General features: G+C 36.9%; 1 protein-coding gene across 11 annotated transcripts in view; it reads right to left on the reverse strand.

Moving 5' to 3' along the window:
* Window positions 1-21,313, reverse strand: part of FAT1 (FAT atypical cadherin 1) — a 113,940-nt gene that overhangs the window by 36,098 nt on the left and 56,529 nt on the right. For 9 of the 11 annotated variants that reach the window (XR_008234113.1, XR_008234112.1, XM_052779909.1 and 6 more), the window contains exons 4-8: window positions 18,476-18,537; window positions 13,246-13,575; window positions 12,504-12,714; window positions 10,262-10,330; window positions 8,195-8,334 (exon numbers count right to left, since the gene is read on the reverse strand). Coding sequence is in view for 9 of the 11 variants with exons in the window: in XM_052779909.1 (XP_052635869.1) it covers window positions 8,195-8,334; window positions 10,262-10,330; window positions 12,504-12,714; window positions 13,246-13,575; window positions 18,476-18,537 (812 nt within the window). In the remaining 2 variants the exon portion in view is untranslated. The remainder of the gene's footprint in view (window positions 1-8,194; window positions 8,335-10,261; window positions 10,331-12,503; window positions 12,715-13,245; window positions 13,576-18,475; window positions 18,538-21,313) is intronic. The other 2 variants (XM_052779908.1, XM_052779913.1) reach the window with 1 other exon arrangement.

A 21,313-nucleotide genomic window follows, 5' to 3' on the forward strand; every position in this document is an offset into this window, starting at 1 on the left:
AATGCTCTCTATGTCTGGATAATAGTAATGTTCACTGGAACAACAGAAGATCCCCACACACCCACTTGCCTTCAACAGCATCAAACTCTTGTATAAAAAGGCTAAGACACTCAGCCACCATCCTGTTCCTTCAATAGTGGTAACATCAGACAAGTAACAGAAATGCAGAGGAGTTGGCAGGTGGACAGCAAAGCTCTAATAACTCATGGCTAAATTCAAGTTCTTTGTGCTGCACATACAGCCATGCTTTTAGCCACCCAAAGGTTAGCTGCTCTGTATAAATTAGTTAAGTGCCATCAACAGGTGTTTAAAATAAGTACTTATGATATCATATGTGGGTTAAATTGTTCTTTGAGGATACTTATTGCTTTCCATTGATACCTGGTGGAGTCTAGAGATATAATTTAGATAGGGTACCAAACCGCATAGAGTAGACACTAGATGAGTTGAATCCTGATGGTGCTAAATAATAAGGAAATGCCATACATCTCACTACAGGAAAAGTTCCTCAACTTCAACCTTGCAAAACTAGCACCTTATGTTAAAACTTGTACCAAGGAAAAACAGGTATTAAGTGTATCAACAGGAGTCATACTAATTCCTAAAATATTTATTTCAGATACAGGTATATTATCCCAGGTTGCAACTACTCCCTAAGCTCCAATACAACAAGTTCTTTCTAATGGTAAATTTTAAAAAAGGCTGAAAACATTTAAATAACTTCCAGACACACATAGGCAGTCCTTGGATATACTCTACAAATGCTACCAAGAGTTTAGGAGACTGTTAGAAGGGGTTTATTCTAAGTGACAACAGAAAGACTTCTGCATCTAAGTAATGAAGTCCTGCACCAACTACGGGGCAGACTGATTAATGGAAGTGAGAATCTGGGGACACAAATAAGTGGATGTGGAACTCTTGGGATAACTTTGTATTATAACATAGGAACGTTGTCCCAAAACCTGGGATATTGCCCACTCTGGTAGCTGAAATAACTGTCACCAGAAAGACTATTTTCACTGAGAATTTCACTCGGATAATAAAAAAGAACAGACATGCATACAAGAGGGAATATAGGAACAGAGTTGAAGATGGCAAATGCGGAATCTCAAGAGTTAGAAGCCAGATACAGAATAAAAAGCCAGGTAAGGCATAAAAAGGGTTTTAAGTTTATTTGGAACTGTGAAACAATCTGCAGGTAAGCAAGACCACCAGGAAATATAAAGCACAATTAAGGAGGAGGAAAGCCCATCCCATATTACAATTTTCCCTCAGTCTTATCCATGAAGAACAATAGGGAGCATGACCCTGCACAAAACAAAATAAAAATGAGACACTGGCAAAGCAGTGGTGCTGCAATAAGCTGCTAAATGGAAACAAATCACCAAGAGAAGATGGCAGCCACCCACAGGTTCTGCGGGACTGCGGAGGGGGTTGGAAGAAAGAGGGTAATCCTCCTAATGTAACACACCCTGTTAATACTACTGAGCTCCACCTCCAGACCACCAGTCAGGGCGGGGAGTGGGGCACGTGTGTGTGTATGTGTGCACACAGTAGCGTCCACAGCCACACACACAAGCCTCTAACTTTTTTAGTAGATGTAGTCCTAGGCATCGCAGGTCACTGAGCTATAATCCAGTGTATAGTACACCTAGGGAAATATTCATAAACATAGGTAGTTTTTTCAGTGTTTTAAACAGTCTGTTAGGATAAATACGAACTATCACTGCAGAGGAAAATGCCGCCTCCCACAATTTATTAGAGTTCTCGGAAAACGGAAGAAATAGGAAATAAACTAATCAGTTGGCACATTGATAAAATCCCTTGCAAGATATTGCTATGGAAACTAAGGAGTTTGTTTTTGTCATGGTTTAAAAACTGATTAAAGAAAGGAAACAATGGGTTGGAATAAATATTGATTTTCAGTGGGAAGAAAAATTCATGGTAAGTGACCCAGGATACATATTAGGTCAAGTTTTTAAATATATTCACTAACAAATTCAACTGGAAAATGAACAGCAAGAATGAAAAGAATATGACCTTAAATATATGATTTTTTTTTAGATTGTCATGATTAGAGAGGATGTAATAAAGCAACACAAGCGCTGTTGTTGGTTTCTTTTTAAATTCTGGATAAATAAAATACATTTTAAGGCATCTTAGAAGAAGAAATACCGAAGGGTCCAACACAGTCACTTACACAGCATTTTAGTAACGACACCTGCTCACTGAACACTGGTGGTCAGGAAAATTAAAAATTAAACCAAATGAAGATGGCCAACAAATTAAAAAAAAAAAAAAAGCAGAAAACCCCAACCCTCAATGCAAATCAAACTATACAAATATTTTTGTATGAATAAAAGGTTAAAAGACAATACACAACTACAACAATTAATGGATACTATGCTTTCAAAACGAACACATCAACAATTCCCCACCCTCAAGAGATTATTAAATCACTCAGAAAAGCAGTAAGTGAAAAGATAAAGTGTCAAATTTGATGAATTTAAATCAAAACTCCTACTTAAGTTCATGCCTATTTCCCCCCCAAATGAGGAAAACACAAAAACTTAAGTCAAAACCGGAGGCGAGAGGGAACGCAACTCCAGAGTAACTGTGTTAGATGAATCTTCAGTGCAGAAGATGTGGCTACCTGTGCTGCTGGTACTACACCAAATGAATACAGTAAAACAGCATTTCTAGAATGGAGCACCACAAAAAACTGTGCAAAGTACTAAGTTAAATGCCAGGAACGTAGTGACTGTGAAACCAACATTGGTACCTGCAAGACCAACCGCATAGTCCAATGAACCAGCTTAACTGAGAAGTGATCTGTTGATCATACCATCAGAAGGACTTATCATCAACTTCCTCTGGTATTAGCTAGTGAAGCAGTTAGAATGACCTTACCGCTAAACACATAAGGAGACATCCTCCAAAAAGGTACTGTTGGGGCTAAGCAGATAAGGAGATAACTCCTCAAAATGTACAGCACTATTAAATATGAATTATTAACAAAAATATTGCTAAGGAATAAACATAATGACTCAGCCACTATGAGTGGCTTGCTCAGGTACTCCATTACTTGTCAAATTACTTGCTCAGGCATGCAGTTTTTCTCCACACTGGTAAACACAACTACAAATACACAATTTGATCTATTAGTGCCATCATTTGAAATGTACCGAAAATCCAAAGTTTATCTTAGACGCAAGTGAAAGGTGTTTTATCTACATACTTTCGGATTCATTTCTCACTCACCAATGTTGTTAACTTTACGCCCCTCCACAGATTCTGGTGGACAAGCATAATGTGAATCGATGGGCACCCTTTCGGTGACTTGGCTGAGCTGCTCTAATAAGGGGAGCAGCAGATAGGGCAAAAGGAATTACTCCCCTCTATTTGACACTCACTGGTAGGACTGTACATCCACTACAGTTTTGGGCCCTGCAGTCTGAGAGAGTATCTCGAACCCAGTGAAAGGCCATTAAAATCAATGGGGATCTAAAAGCTCTCAATGCACTGTGTGAAGGGAGGACTGCAGGAGAGCCAGACTCTTCTCAGAGATGCACAGTAAAAGGACAAGAGGCGACACTCACAAGCTCCAATAAGGGAAACTACAATTAGACATAAGAAAAAATTATTTTCAAGGAGGGCTGTTAATCACTAGCGTAAAAGTATGTCCAAGGAAGAGGTGTCATGCCCTGTCATCCGAGGCACTTAGAACCTGACAAGCCCCTGAACAACTTGATTCAACTTTGCAGTTTGCTCTGCATTGAGCAGGAGTTTTAACTAGATGAAATCCAGGGGGTCCTTCCAATCTAAACTATTAAATAAACGTACTAAGGAAACCCTACTTTCAAGACAGGGATTCTTACTGATGCTAAGTGACAGGTGCTAGCTGTGCAATTTCCTTTTAAATGTAAATGGACCAAATTTTCATGTAAAGTGTTAAGGCCTTCAAATTAAATGAAAGGCACCTGAAGTAATAATTTTGAGTGCAATTTTAAAGATCCACACAGAAAAATATGGGTTTGTGCGCCTGAGACAAAATACAGGAAGAGCATGTTTTATTCTAAAGTAACGTGTAATACAATAAAAGCAGCTATTGAGCATTTCTCAATGAAATTATTAAGATTAAATTTAAATGAAATAAACTAATATTATCTCTTAAGAAAGAAGTTGCATATTTAGAGGCACACTATAGAAAAGTTTGACATCAACAGACCATAATGTGATCTCTGAAACAAAATGGTCTGAAACTAAAGAATCTTGACTCATTTTGCAAGGCCGTGCAAGGGCTGTGTTGCACAACTGCCCTCTACTCACAGATCTCACTGAGAGCGATGCAACTTGTTTACACAGACAGAGAACAAAGCAGCCTAGGATTATTTAGGGGAAGGACTTGAAATCTATTAATTATTTGACAGGTGAAACCTAAATTTGCATAGGAATACATTGATTACTAGTAAGTTATAAAGGAGATATGTGCCATTGACAAAACATGCTCAGTGCATAATATTTAAATGTGATGTTCCTTTGGATTGTTTTAATCCAATCTTTCATTTGCTGATTCTATGTGGAGTTTAAAATCTACTCCTCTCTCCATTCATAATTACATTATGGTTACATTGATGTGTTCAGAATCATTTTTGTAAACAAAAAGTTGTACTATCCAGAGATAATATAACTGCATTCCAGTTCTAAAATGTCTCTGTGGAGCAGTGTGGTGATCGCAAGCAAAAATACACATTTAATCAATGAAGAATACTCTATCCTTCCTTCCCAAAGCATAATATCCATATAAATTTTGCATAAAACAAGATTAAATATTCTGCAACAGCACATCAATAGGTAAAATGCTGCAATTAGCTTTAAACCATCTTAAGTATTACTTCCAGTGCAGAAAAATTGATAGACATAGCAATGACTGGAAGTGGCTAGAGCTAGAAATGGGATTTTTTTTCTTTTCTGTTTGTTTTCCCCAAAAAAGCAACTCAGTAGTTCATATATTGCTACTTACAGCTTGTGAATAACCTTTTCTATTTCAGGCCAAAACATTATAAAACTAAAACATAAGTACATTGATTTGTTTTTTTAATGATATTCCTTCCTACTGTGACACTAGTCATCTCTAACATCATCTGTCAACCACCACTACTGTAGGCCTGGAATTTGTTTGTCCTTGTTTGCATCATGCATTTGGCATTTAGATGCACGCAAAATTCTAATAGCCTCCACGCCTACTGCTGCTGTATTTTTCAAAAAGCTATTTAACTGAAGTCCTGAAAGAGGCAAATGCTCTACAGATGTTAATGGCCTGAGGCCAGCAAATGCCTTCTAGTTTAAAGTCAGATTCAATACACTGCTTTTACACAATAAGAATTTCATTTCTTACCCCCCTCCCCAATGTCCTGAAAATGTAATTTCCTTTTTCAAATTAAACGTAAAATTACTTAATCTGCTGTTAATCAAGGTCTGTTAAATTGTTTACTGTATTTCCAATGTTTACAGCAATTACTTTGTAAGCTGAAAGCTGTGTATGGCATATTGTTGTTCCTAATGTATGCACTCAGTATTCAGAATTTCTCTTGCCTGTCACTCCATTTTAACTGTTTATCAGCTCTTAGAAGAATCCAACACCACATCAACACTCAAACTTTAATCATCATTATTTCAGCAGTGAGTGATGGAATTTACAGACTGGCAGCCATAAATCACACCGTCAACTTTGATTTCATATCAACATTTTTAACTCCCCTGAAGTTAAGTCTCATCTGAAATGCATCTTCTTAATGATAGTCCTGAGGGCTTAACAGATTAGTCCATTTGGGTGGGCCAGGAGTGACAGAGAATGTAAGAGAATCAGTTAAAATCAGGAGTCTGTTCACGCACCCACAGTTGCAGTTTGAACTAATCCATGCTCCTCAATCTATATACCACAGTAACGTGGGACTCAAACAGCAACAGCATAACTTGTGCTTATCCCACAAGCAGGGGAAAAAGGAAGACAATGCAAAGGAAGTCTTTGTGCTCGCTTGCAACAGAAACCACAACCCTCTGCTCCTGCCAAAACTCTAGCTGAGAGGAAAGGAAAGACATGAAAGAAAATCATACAAAAAGCAAATCACAGAAATAAGAGACAATAAATTTGACATTACTACTCCAATTCTTCTGCAGAACACTGCTGTTGTAAATGTTTATAATGTTCACTCAGCTTTACAAAATACTAAAATAACAAATTCATTTAAAGAAATTGGACAAAAGCTACACTGTACACTTCCAAGAAGAACTAAATGAATCACATAACCCAGAAGAAAAGAAGGGGTGAGGGTTAAAGCATTTTTGTGACTTTCCAATTCTTGGTTGTTCCAGAAGACAAAGCAGATTATGGTTCAACTGTGACAGCTCAGGACGCCTGCATAAATTCAGCTATATAAGCAGCAGCACTGGATTGAATATCTGCACTCATCAGGACCACATACTCAGCCTTTACTAGTTCCCAGGCTACCCCAACACACACTGCATGGTGGCATTTTTGACTGCATTCTTGGGAGGGAGGGCAATTCTGCGTGGAAAGCCTCTTGCTGTCTTTCTGACTTTCCTGGCAAAAGGAATTCTCTTTTAGCTGGATTTGAGTTTCTTTTAATTTTTTTTTCCAAACTAATTCATGCCTTCTATCCAGCATTCTGTAATCTGCAGAAATGAATCTGCTCAATATTTTTACTACAACTAGGCAATAAATTTACAGCAGGATTGTCCAAACCTTTTATGGTGGTTATCAGCACCAGAAGCAATGGTACCATGGCTATGATAGCGACAAGTTCTTACTGGGGGACATGTTGTCACGTTTGGAGATTCGTGGCCTAGAATATCACCACAATTGTCACCATTAAAGGAAAAGGAAATTGCTAACCTTGCAATCTTCTGCTATCGAATTTAGTCTATTTGACCTATCAAGCCTCCAGGCATGCAGTCAGCTCAATAAAGATTCTGTTTTAAATCCTAAACATTGACAAGAAACATCTTTCCCTCTGACCGAAAGGAGAAAGACAACATATAAGACATTAGAAAAAACAACATAAAAACATACATACTGCACAGAAATTGAACAACAAGAAATTGCGTTCATAACAGATTTTCCATGTACAGGAAAGACAGCAGCAACCCACTTATTGCTCTTTGAGCTCCTTTGGGGTAGGTCAATGACGGACATAGATAACACAGACACATCACTGTCCCAATTCAACAGTCTTAAATCAGTAAATAAATCTTTCCTTTCTATTTGGAAGAAAAGCCTAGCTCCTCTATGCTCATGGCTCCATTCACACCAACCTCAGCGAAACCCTACTTCCAAATATATTCAGGTTCTGGGCTGGAGAAAGAAACTAGATGGCGATAACAGGAGGGGTATACATCATAACCTACTTGACTATGAGTTACTTCCAGTAGTGTCACAAAAGGCTTCTGCCTTAAAGTGAACTTATTAGTCCAAGCGCAAAGAACTGCCACCACCATGGAGCCTTAGAAAAGAGCTAAACTGAAAAAATCTGGTTTATCTGAGATAGCTGCTTTTTGGAGAGTGTTTGGCAATCTCTACCTCCACTGAAGCTAAAAGAAAGTACTCGGGAAGATACACAGAGATGCTACCAACTAAACCTTGTTTCTATATGTACACCATGCAGAAGGAGCAGCTCAGTTTCATAAAACTGTACTTGGATATTGTACAATTTGTCATTCACAGATCTTGGGGGGGGAGATGACACCAAACAACCTTACAACAGTCTTTTAAATTTCAAGCAAAGTAATCATATTATTTGGTGATTTGGGGGAGCTGAATAAAGAGGGGTAATTCAGATAAGAAGTATTAATCCTTTTCTTGTGAGTACATCATGCATGGAAAGGCTTAGTTTCTGTTTTCATTTACTCAGCTAATGTAGGAACATGATATAACTTAAAAGCTGCTGATTCAGACTACAGCATAGTAACAGACAGCGTTCCACCTGGACCGCCAAACAACATGGCTCTACAAATATCAGAATCCACTTCTCTTTTAGACAGAGTCCCTTATTTATATAAACTGTATTCATTGTCCGGGATAAAAAAAAAATGGTAAGGAGAAAATGCAACACCCTTCCCACCTCCCAGCTACAAATTCCTTCTTCTATAAGTGCTTTATTAGAAAGTCCATTACCTGAGTGCTGATAGATCTGGTTCCATCTGTTGCCTCTACTGTCAAGTTGTAATTTGATTTCTGTTCTGCATCAAGAGGTCTAGCGACAATGATAGTTCCAGTGCCCTTGTCCACATCAAATCGACTGTCATAGTTGCCACCTTGTTCAGGAAATTGGGAGAGGGAGAAGTTCATAAAACACAGCACTGTTTCATTGTTTTGATGTATGATCGTGTTCTATCTTCAGATGCTTAATGGAGGTGGAACTACATACACATATACTTATATATACACACTTATTTTAAACCCTTTGGTTTTTTTTCTGGTAATGTGATATGCTGCTACTTACAGATATTTAAAACTGATCAGTTTTGGACAAAGCTGATTTGTCTGGCTCATGGAAAGTTAGCAGGCAGACTCTTAGCAAGATTCTCTACTTTTTTTTTTAAACCAGAATTTGAAGATTCCAAATAGCAGGAAACTGAGAATTACTAGGTGAAATGTGATTATTTTGTGCAGACTGTCAGGCTAATTAGTGAAGAACATACTTTGTATCAAAATAAATGAAAATCCCAAATCAGACACACAGTCAAAGAGTACAAATTACTATACTCATACATGACTACAGATAAGGTTGAAAAAGCTACAGTACCTCCAAAGGATTGTTATCTCAATGATGAGTATCTAAAGAACTTACTATGTAACTCCTACTGAGATAAGGTGGACTCATCTGAGTGCTAAATGTTTAAATGCCCAATGTTTAAGTATGGCCAAGCTCCTTTTCTGAAGCAAATTATCTTAACTTCCCTTGTGAAACTTTCAAATTACCCTTTGAAATATAGTTAAATAACGTGTAAATCAATAGCTACACTTAGTCGTTTAAACATTTAATTGATCATCATCATGCCACACCGAGCAGACTGTCATGAGAACAGTGTCCATTAAGTCCAAATATTGTTAGCAATGATAAATACTGCCATTTAACTACAATTGCTTTAGACCTCTCAATAAACTGCCTAAAATGGAGGAATCAATTTTTATTTTGGTCAAGCCAGTGTTAAGATATGGCAAACCAATTTCTCCTAATTATATGCATGTGTTTTTCTAATTATATTTTACAAGGATAGCATTCAGATATCATCTGAGTGCCTTTTATTATTTTTTAAGTTTTTACATGCTATGTTTTGTAAATCACTAAATGTCTTTTATGAAAAGCCAAGGCTAGAAGTGAGAGGGTGAAGTTCCAAAGTTTGCAAATTTATACTTAATCCAAGAAAGAACAATAAATACTGAAATGGGCCCCCATTCACATGTTAAAAGGATTTCACCTTTAGACGGTTCCATTGCATGACAGACATATCAGTTTTGGAAAGATGGGCTGGATTCTGCTTCACTGGATTTTTAAGATATTTGATAATGACAAAGATAATGTAATTTTTCAGTTTCACTGAAAGCCGACTCCTCTTACTGGCCCAGCAGCAGTTTCTGAATCACACGAATGGACAGCATGAAACGCAGCAGCTTTTTTTAAAATTTTAACAGGTATACATGAAATGTTTTAAATGGGCTTTGTGCAAGATGTCAGCTTCAAAAAGTGAGTCTCTAGCTTTTCTTTTATAGATGGCATGAGATATCATTTTCTCAGATGTCTCAATGAAGTAATCACCATTTTAAGGGAAGAATAGGGTGAATGAGTATGAATCTGTTTGTTCAGTTTCCCTGATACAAGGACAAACTCTCTAACCAACTTTTTTTTTCTTCCTTATCAAGGACATCACAAAGGCCTTGCCTAATTTTTGTAGTAGTATGATATTTGGTAATCCGCTGAAGCAGAACTCAACCCAAACTTCTGCATCTGGTACACTAAAAGTGTAACAGCAACAGTTTTGGCCAAAGCCAAAACTGGATGCTCTGAATTGATGCTGTATAAATGTAATGATGACAAAACAAAACAAAAACGAACCTGTCACAAATGCAACTGTGAGCACTTTGATTTCCGAAGGGTTAATAAAATAAATATTTTATAAATGTACGCTTTCATTTCAGATCTCATAATCTGGTAATAAATTATGTGATCTCAGCAGATACCTTCTGCTGTACAGTTCAGGTCACAAGCCATCTGAAAGATGTAAAATACTTCACTAGCAAGCTTGTCTCCTGGCTCAGCCAAAAAGAAAGAAGCATGGAAAGCAAGCACAGAACACAAAGGAAAGCTGTCAATCAAATTAATTCATGCTATTAGATACAGTAAAAGAGGGCAGTAAAGTGACCACCTGTAAGAGTAGCTGATAACTTCACAACATGATCACATATCAAATTTTCCAAAACACTGTTACTAAGAAAACAGTCAAAATAAATTAATTTATTTTACAGTGCACGGACAAGTTCTGCTCTTTCCCCTTGGAGTTTTCTGTACATGTCTTTCTAAAAATAGCAGGAAAAGATCATCTATTTTCTGTGTTAAGCATGCAATAAAAATGCTTTAAGTGTCCAAACTGTGCTGCATGCTTAGAAGGAGCAAATCATAATACTATCATCAGAATTCTATTCAGATGTACACACTGTTCAGAGTGCACAGCAGTTGAAGCAAACTAAGAAGAACAATAGAAAAGCACACTCCCAATCTAATTAACAAATTTTGCTAATAAAAGACCCCAGGAAACACCATTGCTGTACTCTGACGTCTAAGGCCTCTTCTATCTACTCTCTTTCATCTCCACGAACCACTCGCCTTTTTCTGACAATATCTCTTTCTTAACCTTTCCTTTAATAGACTCCTTCTGGTCTACAGATGTTTCTGTTTGCTGTTGACTGGATAACCCAGTTTGAATTGGAGCACACGGAACCTTCTCCTCTCTCCTGCTCACTTAAGTCATCTTTATATTTTCTGCTTTTCTACTCCCATATCTATGTGTGTGTGTATGTTTGGGAGAATAGTAAAAGAGCAGCAACTGTTCCAAAATACCTCTAATGCAGAGATCTTTGCCCCTATGAGAATGCAAGAAGGCATACTGAACACTTTACTCCCTCTACATAGTTGTACAGATCTCTTACCCCTCGGTTTGTCTAAAAAAGCAAACACTTTTTATTCAACTGTGATCTATTTGGACAGAAACTAATTTTTTTTTCCAGAATATATTAGAAAGAACCATTAAAAAAAATTCCATGTAAATATTTAATACCTTAGCAATGTTTATCAATATCATCACAGGTTGTTCACACACGAAGTGTGCATTTAGGGAAGAGTTGTGTCTGTTCTCAGATGCTTGAAAGTTTTCGGAGAACACCCTCAAGTATTTGGCATTTATATATTCCTGCTACATGTATCAGTTTTACAAACTTTGTTTTTAACTGTTGCTGTTCTCAGCATCCCATAGGAAATACATACCAGCAAAACAGACCTTAAAAGTAACTTAATTTTTTAGAAATAATAAAAAAAATGCTCTCCCCAACAACTTACCACCATAATCATGGCTAAAATTTTCAGTACTAACCAAGGTGAAAGAGATCCTTGTCTCTTGTGAATGTGGTAGAAAAATCCCAATCTGATAGGGTTATCTTAAGCCCAGAAACAGTTCACTACAAGATACCTCTCCTGAAACAAGGCTCTGCTGTTCTCCTTGATTCTAAGCACGTAACACATGACAGAATGTGGTTTTAGTATCAGCTATACAGTGAACACTGTGTATTCCTGGTGCTCATAGGTCTAGTGAATAAGCCTAAAATTAAAAAGCACTATTCATTTTGTCACCACAGCATCAACATATAGTCATATTACTGAGTAGGATTCCCCTTTCAATGGTAGAGGCTAAGGTATGATATAGTAGTAAGAATATGTACAGGAAGAAGTTTGCTAAGGTTAGGAACATTGCAAGCTTTCCTTTTAGTACTGAATCAAGGGACAGCAAACTGAGAAGCAGCCCAGAGGACAAGAAACCAATGTGAACAGTGTAATCTCTCTTTGGGTGTGCTATCCCGATTTGCACAAAACTGACATTTTATTTCTTTCCCTATTCCACAGTCTATGAGATTGATTTGATTAGTTTTAATTTCACTGACAGAATATTCATAAGTCATTTCCAAAACTGCAACACAGCAGATATTTTGCAGTGTAATTTTAATCTTTGATATATATGGTGGCATTGATAAAAATTTAAGTCATTTTAATTTATAATGAAATAAGGGAAAAAATATGCATCTACAGCTAAAGAATGCCAAACCCTTGCATTATTTAGAAGAGTGATTAAGAAACGAAGCTGCAATGAGCCCTCCAGTATCTCAGACTCCGTGCATTTGTTTCTAATAATAAAAGCCCTTAAGGCATCCTTACCCGTTATGTCAAACCAAAGTGGTGTTCCAAGAGGTTCAACAGCTATTACGCCAATCATGTGAGCAACTGGGTCACTTTCCATCACCGTAAAAGAAAAAAATGTTTCCTCAAAATAAATGGGCTCTGTGGGTGGGATGGGCTTTGGAATCCATTCTATGTGAAGCCGTGTAGTTGATGATTTTTGTGGACGACCATTATCTACAGCTTTAATCTGTGAAACAGACACATCTTTCAGGCTACAGGATCACATAAATCACAATGTCACATAAATGGAAAAGTAGTAATAAGCTCCAAGCACGTTTGCTTGTGTGAGATATATCCAAAAAGGTTAAGTGCCTCTCAGAGTGCCACTTGCCCTTCATTATCTGGGCAGCAAATGGAGAAAAAGCATGCAGCACCTGATAGTAGCACAAAAACTGTTACCATAAATTCACTTTTATTTTGCTTTCTTCCTGAAAACGAGTCAAACTGATTGTTTAAGTTCCCTCATCATGTTCATTACCTGTCAAGTTCTGGAAAAGAACAACAGTTTCTTGATTCACTTTCTCAACACAAACATCTGAAATCATCTTTTAAAAACAAACCAACCAACCAACCCACAAAACAATACTTTTGGATTTGTTGAAGCTTTCTTCCTTCAGATACTGCAGTCACTCATCTGCCAGCTACTGAATAAGAAGTGATGAGAATACAGATAAAAGAACACTTCATGTATTCATGATATACAAGATTTTTGACTCACTGAAAGGATATCATAGTCCCTTGCTGCAGAAAATTTCTTTGATGAAACCACTCCAGTTTTCGGTTCAATAAAGAATTTGCCATGTTCATCACCATCTTCAATGCTGTAAGAGATCTCTGCATTGGGACCTTCATCTTTATCTGCAGCAATAACTCGATAGATTGGCTCTCTCCTAGCAGTTCTCTCTCGTTCTGGCTTACCACGCTCTGGAAGCCGGATTTTGTAGAACTTTTGCAAGAACTGAGGCTTATTGTCATTCTCATCTAAGACCTCCACAATCACCCGTGCAACTGTTGATTTTGCAGGAATACCGTTGTCTGTTACTGTTACCTGTTTTTATTAAAAAGGATATGGTTAGTGCTCAATTCAAACACGGTCCTTCCAACAACGCTCTTTTTAAATCAGATATTCCTGCAACTGCCTATGACAACTTTAAAGTAATTCCCTAACTTCAGTTACTTAAAGACCATTGTGTAAAACTATTTGGTGAATATTTACAAAAGGCACTACATAAGTTTATTCAGCTACTATATTAATATTTTTATGCTTGATGTATGGCATGTAGGAGTCGATAGATATATATTAAATCTATTTCACTATTTTGCAGCATTGTAACTGAAATATTAACTTAAGTACAGGAACAGCACACAAGTATAGTATCTCTGATAAGAGCTTCACTGTAATAATATCTTAATATACTTTCAGCCTAGTGTTTCCTTGCAACTTTTCAATTTAATAATTTGATTTTATACCTCAAAAGATGCAGTTCATAGGAACATAAGTTTCAGAATTTGACAGGCCTATGCACTAAAAATCCCCTATATTTGAGACATAAAATCACTATCTTTTTTGAAAGATGCTTAAAAAATTGCTTTTTAAGGAAGACACACAACAATCTATTTCCATGGACTAAATGAAATGGGAAATTAAACCAAGTCTGCTCTTCCAGCAATAGGCAAAATTTCTACTAAAAAGCCAGGAAATGAGTACGAAATCATCTACAATATTAATTCTAGGACTGATCTGATGTTATTGGCATGGGTAGTGAACAAAAAATATAATAAAAGTAAGAGTCATGTTAAAAGGAAAAAGGATCCTTGAAAAGGATCAAACTGATGGAAAAACTTAGTTCATTTATAGGAACATTACCTTAACTCTTACCTATTTAATCCCTTATTGGTTAATAAGGGGTTAAATATGAGCATATGTAAATTACTTTAGCATTTATTTCAAAGAAGAAAAAGATAGGGGATTTTTGTTCCTGCTTCCTGCAAGGGGTCAGTCAGTAGAAGAGTTACAGAATCAGGCCCATCATCTTCTGGCTGCACCCTGCCATACACATAAAAACTAATGGGCTCAGACACCAGGCATTTTCAAGGGAGAGTTTAGCTGCTATTACATAAAGTATTCAAAACAAATATAAATTCTTCACTGATAACAGTATTACCTGACCTCTAGCAGTTTAGCTAAATCTGTTTCTGAAGGGGATGTTTTAAAAAAAATTGGCATTAAAGACACAAGGAGTAAGGATGGGTAAACACATTTTTTTTTCTTTGTCAATCTTTCATGTTCTTTTCCTTACTTTCTCTTTGCTGTTGGGTTGTTTTTGGTTTTAGCTGTAAAATTTTAATCCTTGTCTCTCTCATTTTGAGAACAGTTTTATCACCTGGTGCAGCACTCTTCCTCAGTCTTTCTATGGTGTTCCCTGCATTTTCTTTTTCTCACTCCTCCCCCCCCCCCTTTAAAATTGTATTCTTTGACTTAATTTACCCTCCTTATTATTACATAGAAACACACAGGGATGTCTGAGGGTCACCTATGCCAGCTCTGCTGTAATTAGAGGAAATGGATAAACTGAGATGTGCTCATCTAATTCTACTGGATACTTGTCAAAGCTGTAGAGGAACACAAAATAAAATAAAATTAAAAAAAATCACACACCCAGTGTTTCTAACAAATTCTACGGGAAATATGTTATACACTGCAGTTTCAGTTCGGTTTTGAATTTGTGTGAAAGATACAAGTCTTTGCTGGGAGTAAGCTCTGCGTAGAAGTCAGTCACTACAGTAGCACGGGAAAACACAGGGAAGATACACAGTTGGACCTGATGATCTTAAAGGTTTTTTCCAGCCTAAATTATTCTATGATTCTAAGATCAGTGCTGTGGAGGGTGTTAAAGAAAAACACCCCCCCTTAACCCAAACAAAAACCCCTGTGCACCACTGATATAGGATATTCCAGTTTCAATAAGCCCACCCCAACTTGGGGAGAACAAGTGTTTTTCTTCAAGAATGTGGGTAGTGAATTCCTTCACTGGTTCTTAGGATGCCCTGGGAAATCTGACTATGGAAACACATAAGGATTCAAGGATAACATGGATACAAAATAATGAAATGAATACTAATGGAAGGCTAGAATTGAATCCCTGTTGAAAAAATGAATTTACATTGACATGAATGAGGACATGATCAGATAGTCTTTTTTTTTTTTGCCCTTTCTCATCTATTTTAGGAAAAAAAAAAAAAAGGAAATACAAATGAAACGTGGTATAACTTTCAAGCATGAAGGAAATGAAAAAGTGTGAGTGAAGTGATTAACCACAACAAAACACATGAAATGCAACATGAAATGCAAATATTCATGCTCATCTCTAACAGGTGGTAGGATTTCCACATATATGAATATCTGTTCCCTTTAGTACATGTAATGGAACACCACCACATATCTTTCAGTTTGCAACCTCCCCCCCCCAAACCAAAACACATCCAAAAAGAGGAAATTCCAAGGGGTACAGAATAACTTGTCCATTAACATAAAATGAGCATTGCCCTGAGTCAAGCAGAAATAAAAATGGCAAATTTGAGGAAAAACTGGTTTGATTTGAATGCAACATCAGTTTTGAAGGCATTACTGACATAACAAACAGAATACTGAGAGATGAGAGAATAACATGAAGCTAACCCAAAATAATTGGATTAAAAAAGTGCCAACTGGCACTTAGAAAATAGCTACAAGTTGGGAATAAAAGAATAGGGCATATTAATTACTATTATGTAAGCAGGAGTGCAATCAAGGATCAAATTTAATAGCAAACAAGGAATAAACCCACCAACCCATCTGGTCAACATTTCAATGCTCAATTAATTAGCCAGATGCTCAGCACTTGGCTCATAATATTGCCCACCATTCTGTGCATTTCTGGGTTTCTTTCCAACCTATTTTCAAAGTTGTAAACATAAAACTAACAAATGGGAAAACTGCTACTTTGGGCCGTGCTGTCTGTCAGTATCATTCTGTAGTTAAGAGTTCTTCCGTTGGATACTTCGCAGACTTTTATTTAAAACTTCAACTACCAGCTGGGATTCAAAATGAAGGAAGACTGAAGAATTGTAACGATACCAGCAGGCAATAACCAATATTCCAAGCTAAAGAGCAATCAGTTTAATCTGCTATCTTTATAGAGAATGCTGAAACCAGGAGGATTTATGTACCATTGTATGATACTGTAAGCTTAAAAATAAAAAAAAAAACCAACCCACAACTTTCTGAGTTCTGTACGTGTTATCTTGTTATAGCTTAAGGTTAAATTAGCAGGCATGACTGCTAGCAGACAACTGCCCATAATATTACACTGCTAGTGTGATCTCTGGCACAAGTTTGGCCTGGAACAAGTAGCACGCTCCCACACATTGCCTAGCTGTAGCCTGAGAATTTGCACAATTCAGGCACCACTCTCAACAGGCAGCTTGGACATGGCCATCCTGTTCCAGGAATAAGGTATAAGCAATCAAAGCCATACTGTGCCAGGTGGCTTCAGGGTCAGATCAGAGAACGATTCACAGCTCATTTTATTTACTGTATAAATCTAATACAAAAGGCAGCACAATATGCATAGGATTAAAAGGCATGAGATACCAATTTTTCAACCAATATACATAGCAGTGGTCAAGAAATAAGATATAACTGACATGAAGTGCTTTGGGAAACCGACACAAGCAGATTTAAGGAGTTAATTTAAAAAGAGAAAAATATAATGACTTTACAATTTACAGGAATAACATGTTTAGTACTAAATCAGATTTGCCACAATTAACTTTGCTACTACTACTACTAGAAACACACTGCAGAGGAAATTCTACCCTATTGCTACTTAGGTGCAAAGAGTTCTTTCCAAAGCTGATACAGAAATGAAAATAATGATAAAAATTTGGTCCAACAGCTGCATTAATCCAGCTTGCAATGCACTAAAGGGATAGAAAAGGGCCAGGAAGACTTCATGTACACTGGAGTTCTGCAAAAGGATAGTTTGTGCTATCAAGGAATGTATTCACCTCCAAGTCTATGCAGTCCTTGCATTCCTATTAGAAAATCTTTCTAAAGATTTCACAAGTTTTGAGTAAGTCCAGACTTGCTTCTCTAGCTTTAATGTTAGTTTTGCCAACTCACATTGCAGACTTTTATCTATCATCCAGGAGGAGAGGCACAATAAGGTTCCAGATAAATCTTAGTATCACTGTGCATATTAAGTCTTCATTGCAGGTGAAGTACAATGCTGTCACACTGCATGACAACATTGTGAAACTGGAAGACTCACAGTTGTTTATGTGTTTTTCTTTCATGTTGTTTAACAGAGAATGAGAATAGCTATTACATAAATTCCAGGCAATCAATTAAATGTAGTTAAATAAAAGAATTATGTCACAAATTTCATGCTCTTGGACTCCAACTCTATGATGCATGTTTTGCAACTCATCTACTTACATGATTGATAAATATGCAGAAAAAAGGTCTACTCACAATCTGTTTGTATTATCAATGTCAAAAAAAGATTCTGCACTTCTTTTTCAGAGGTCTATGTTCAGTAAAAGGCAGGCTGAAATAGCTATTCCAATAATTACACAGGAAGATAAAAAAAAAAAGAATCACATTCCTGCTTTTAACAACCACACCTTTGTACCATTTGAAAGAAAATCTTGGTTTACAGATATAAAAAACAAAAAATTGCCTCTATCTGTATCTTAACTCTTTTCTTACAACCAAGTCCCAACACACAGTTTTTATAAGATAGGTAGGTTTCTTCATTGCAATATAATGAACATAGAAGCAAATTACTTCTGAAATCCAGTTCTCAAAATTCTTCATGTGGTAATCAAGTATGGTAAACTTAACTCTGTAAAAGAGCAATGAACTTGCAGTCACTGTTTTTCAGCAAACGAAAGAAATTATTTACCTCCAGTATGTGTTCTCCCTGCTGCTCTCGATCCAGTTTTCTAGATGTGGTTGTAATTAGACCTGTAAACATGAAAGAATAATTAACCAGATCCTTCAAGAAAATAATCTGAATGAAGGTTAGGTTAAATCAGTAGTTACCCTTGTACCCAATATCAATTTCTTCTTAGGTGGTCTCTTCTGTTTTTGCAGCATTTATGCTTCCATTAAGGGAAGGGGTGAGGGGTTTCCAATCCTTACAGACCATTAAAATATTCTTTGCGATCTGAAAGCTGGGCTGTTGTAGCCCTTAAGACAGACACAGTTCAATTTTCCAATACACCTGTCCATGTCACGCTTCTGACAGGAGTAATGTATGTAATTCTCTCACGTGAAGTCTTGTTTTCAGAGGGTGTTCATACGCCTTATTCAAAGGGTGCTTACACAAATTATTTGATAACTACCAAGTTCTTCAGGAGAAACATCTATTTGATTTCTAGTAATAAAAACAGAAAAAGGATGACCTGAAGAGATGATTTAATGGTGGAAATGAGAGCAATTTGTGTGAGTTGGCTTGATTTGGCAATGACAAAGAGTTAAACAGTTGCTTTTGGCAGTAGCAGAGAATGAGCCCAAGTTTTTGATGCATGATGTTAGATTTTGTTGTGAGAGTTCAATATACCTTTGATGCAAGATTAGGAAGGCATGATGAGTTTTGGTTTAACTGAAGAAAGTCAAAGAGTAAGAGGTGACAAAAAGACAGTGAAATCTAAATACAAAAGGATCTTACTTGAATTAATTCTCCCTAACAGTAAGTTCAAATTTTTAACTATTGAGTTTCATGAAAAGTAAACTCAGTCAACTCAATTATAGTTGAATGGCTTGCTATGGTGTGGGTTAACCGTGCCATGGATGCAGACACAAGAGAACTTGGTTTCTTTGCTGCACAAAAGCCATTAACCTGTTTGCAGGTGCAAGTTGGCCCCACAAACACCACCACTGTGCTCACATGTGCTAGGAAATCCTGCCAGACCCAACTTGGCTTTCATGGAGCAAACACCAAGATTTGGATTCGCCCAACTTAAGCCACTACTGGCCAAAGCATCCCATATTCTCTGCAGCAGGAATCTAGCATATGCTAGATACAGAAGATGCTGCAATGTCATGAGACCTTCTATTCAACTATCCCAGCTTTTTACAGTGACAGGAAAGCACTGCCATCTTGATCCTTAATTGTAAAACTGAAAAACAGGGAAGCAATTACCTAATTAAGGACAAAATAGAGATCAAAACACAGGCCACATACTTCAGGTTCCTTCTTCTAACTATAGCATAAGCTTTTTATAAGACCTCTTACAAGCAAAATTTAAATCCCTTTATAAAAGTTTTCAAGGTTGATCTGCTACAATAAAAAACCCCCTTCAATTCTGTCTCACAGCTGATAAAAAATAGAGCGCGTAAGTAAGAAGAGCAATAAAGATTTCAATTTCTCTTAAAAGAGAAAGGCCAATAGAAACAGAATTGTATACCACCAGTGCACAGCTACTCAATGCTCCTGTCAAAATACAGCTGTAGTCTACATATACCAAGAAAACAGACAGCCTGTACTAAATAATATGAACAAAACCTATATAAGGCAATATTACAGCTGTCAAATGTTCAAACAACTATTCTTCAAAAAAACGGATAGTACAAAAAAAATGGCTGTTTCAATTATGGTCAAAACTGCCTTTGTTTTTCCAGCAATTTGATTTGCCTTTGTATCAAATCCATTATATACTTGGTATTCTAGGCATGAAGATCTATCATCTTCTCCTGCTTTATCTTTTTATGCTTTTACAATACATAGAAGACATGTATGTTATTTTTAGGATACATCTTTTGATATTATGAAGTAATTGCCCTTAATTACAAAGAAAGTGGGAAAGAAAATTAAAAAAAACCAAGGAAAAAATGTTGCATTAGTAGTGTGAATTTAGGAAGAGGAAAACAAAAAAAAGAGAGAAAAAAAAAAAAGGATGTGACAACTTTGTATTAACCTCCTTGAGGTAATATCTTCCCATAGAGATTACAGAGCTGTGAACAATGACAACTGACAATATTTATTGTCACATATTCTAAACAAAGCTTTCTCCTAATTTCCTGGCTGAGGCTGGAGAAGCCACACCTTTTCTTTTCACATGCTCTATGGGGAACAGCACAGAACTGTTAATTGGTAGTGAACAAATGGCAGAACTGATGCCCCATCTGCTTCCCTTGAGCAAAGGGACTTGTAGGTGACTTCAAGAAACACAAGCTCTCCCAAATACCTCTTTCTATTGCGTACCTCTGGAGAAAGCCAGCACAAGCCCTCCCATGAAGCATTAATCCCCTGAGACTCACCACAGTTGCAAGGGAAAAGAGTAAATTTCAGCATAGCCACTAAAAGAGTTGGCTGTTGAATAGCGGGGTTGAGGATGGCGAGGATCTCAAAAAGCACAGGAAGAATAAAGTAATTCCAGCAGAAATATCTCGTTATGCTTGCATTTCTCTGAATATTCAATATTCATTCTACACCCTTTGACAATATTAGATTCCATTTCTCACAGCAGCAGCAAGAAGAGAATTGTTAACACATGAGAGCAGAAAGATGGCACCTTTCAACAGTTTCCTATCCACTTCTTCCCCAGCAAGAGCCATTAAGACAAGCCACCACTAATAAATGCCAACTAATACTTTGGGGGGGCAGGGGGAAAAAACCAAACACTTTTGCTGCAAGCACTCCAGTCGGAATTCTACCATGTACCACTACTCTACATACTACAGTTTGTTAAAGAAAGTCCAATTTCAGATATAATTTCTGTTAATGAAGCTGGTCAAA

Source organism: Harpia harpyja, chromosome 2 (assembly GCF_026419915.1).
Source record: "Harpia harpyja isolate bHarHar1 chromosome 2, bHarHar1 primary haplotype, whole genome shotgun sequence".
NCBI lineage: Eukaryota > Metazoa > Chordata > Aves > Accipitriformes > Accipitridae > Harpia > Harpia harpyja.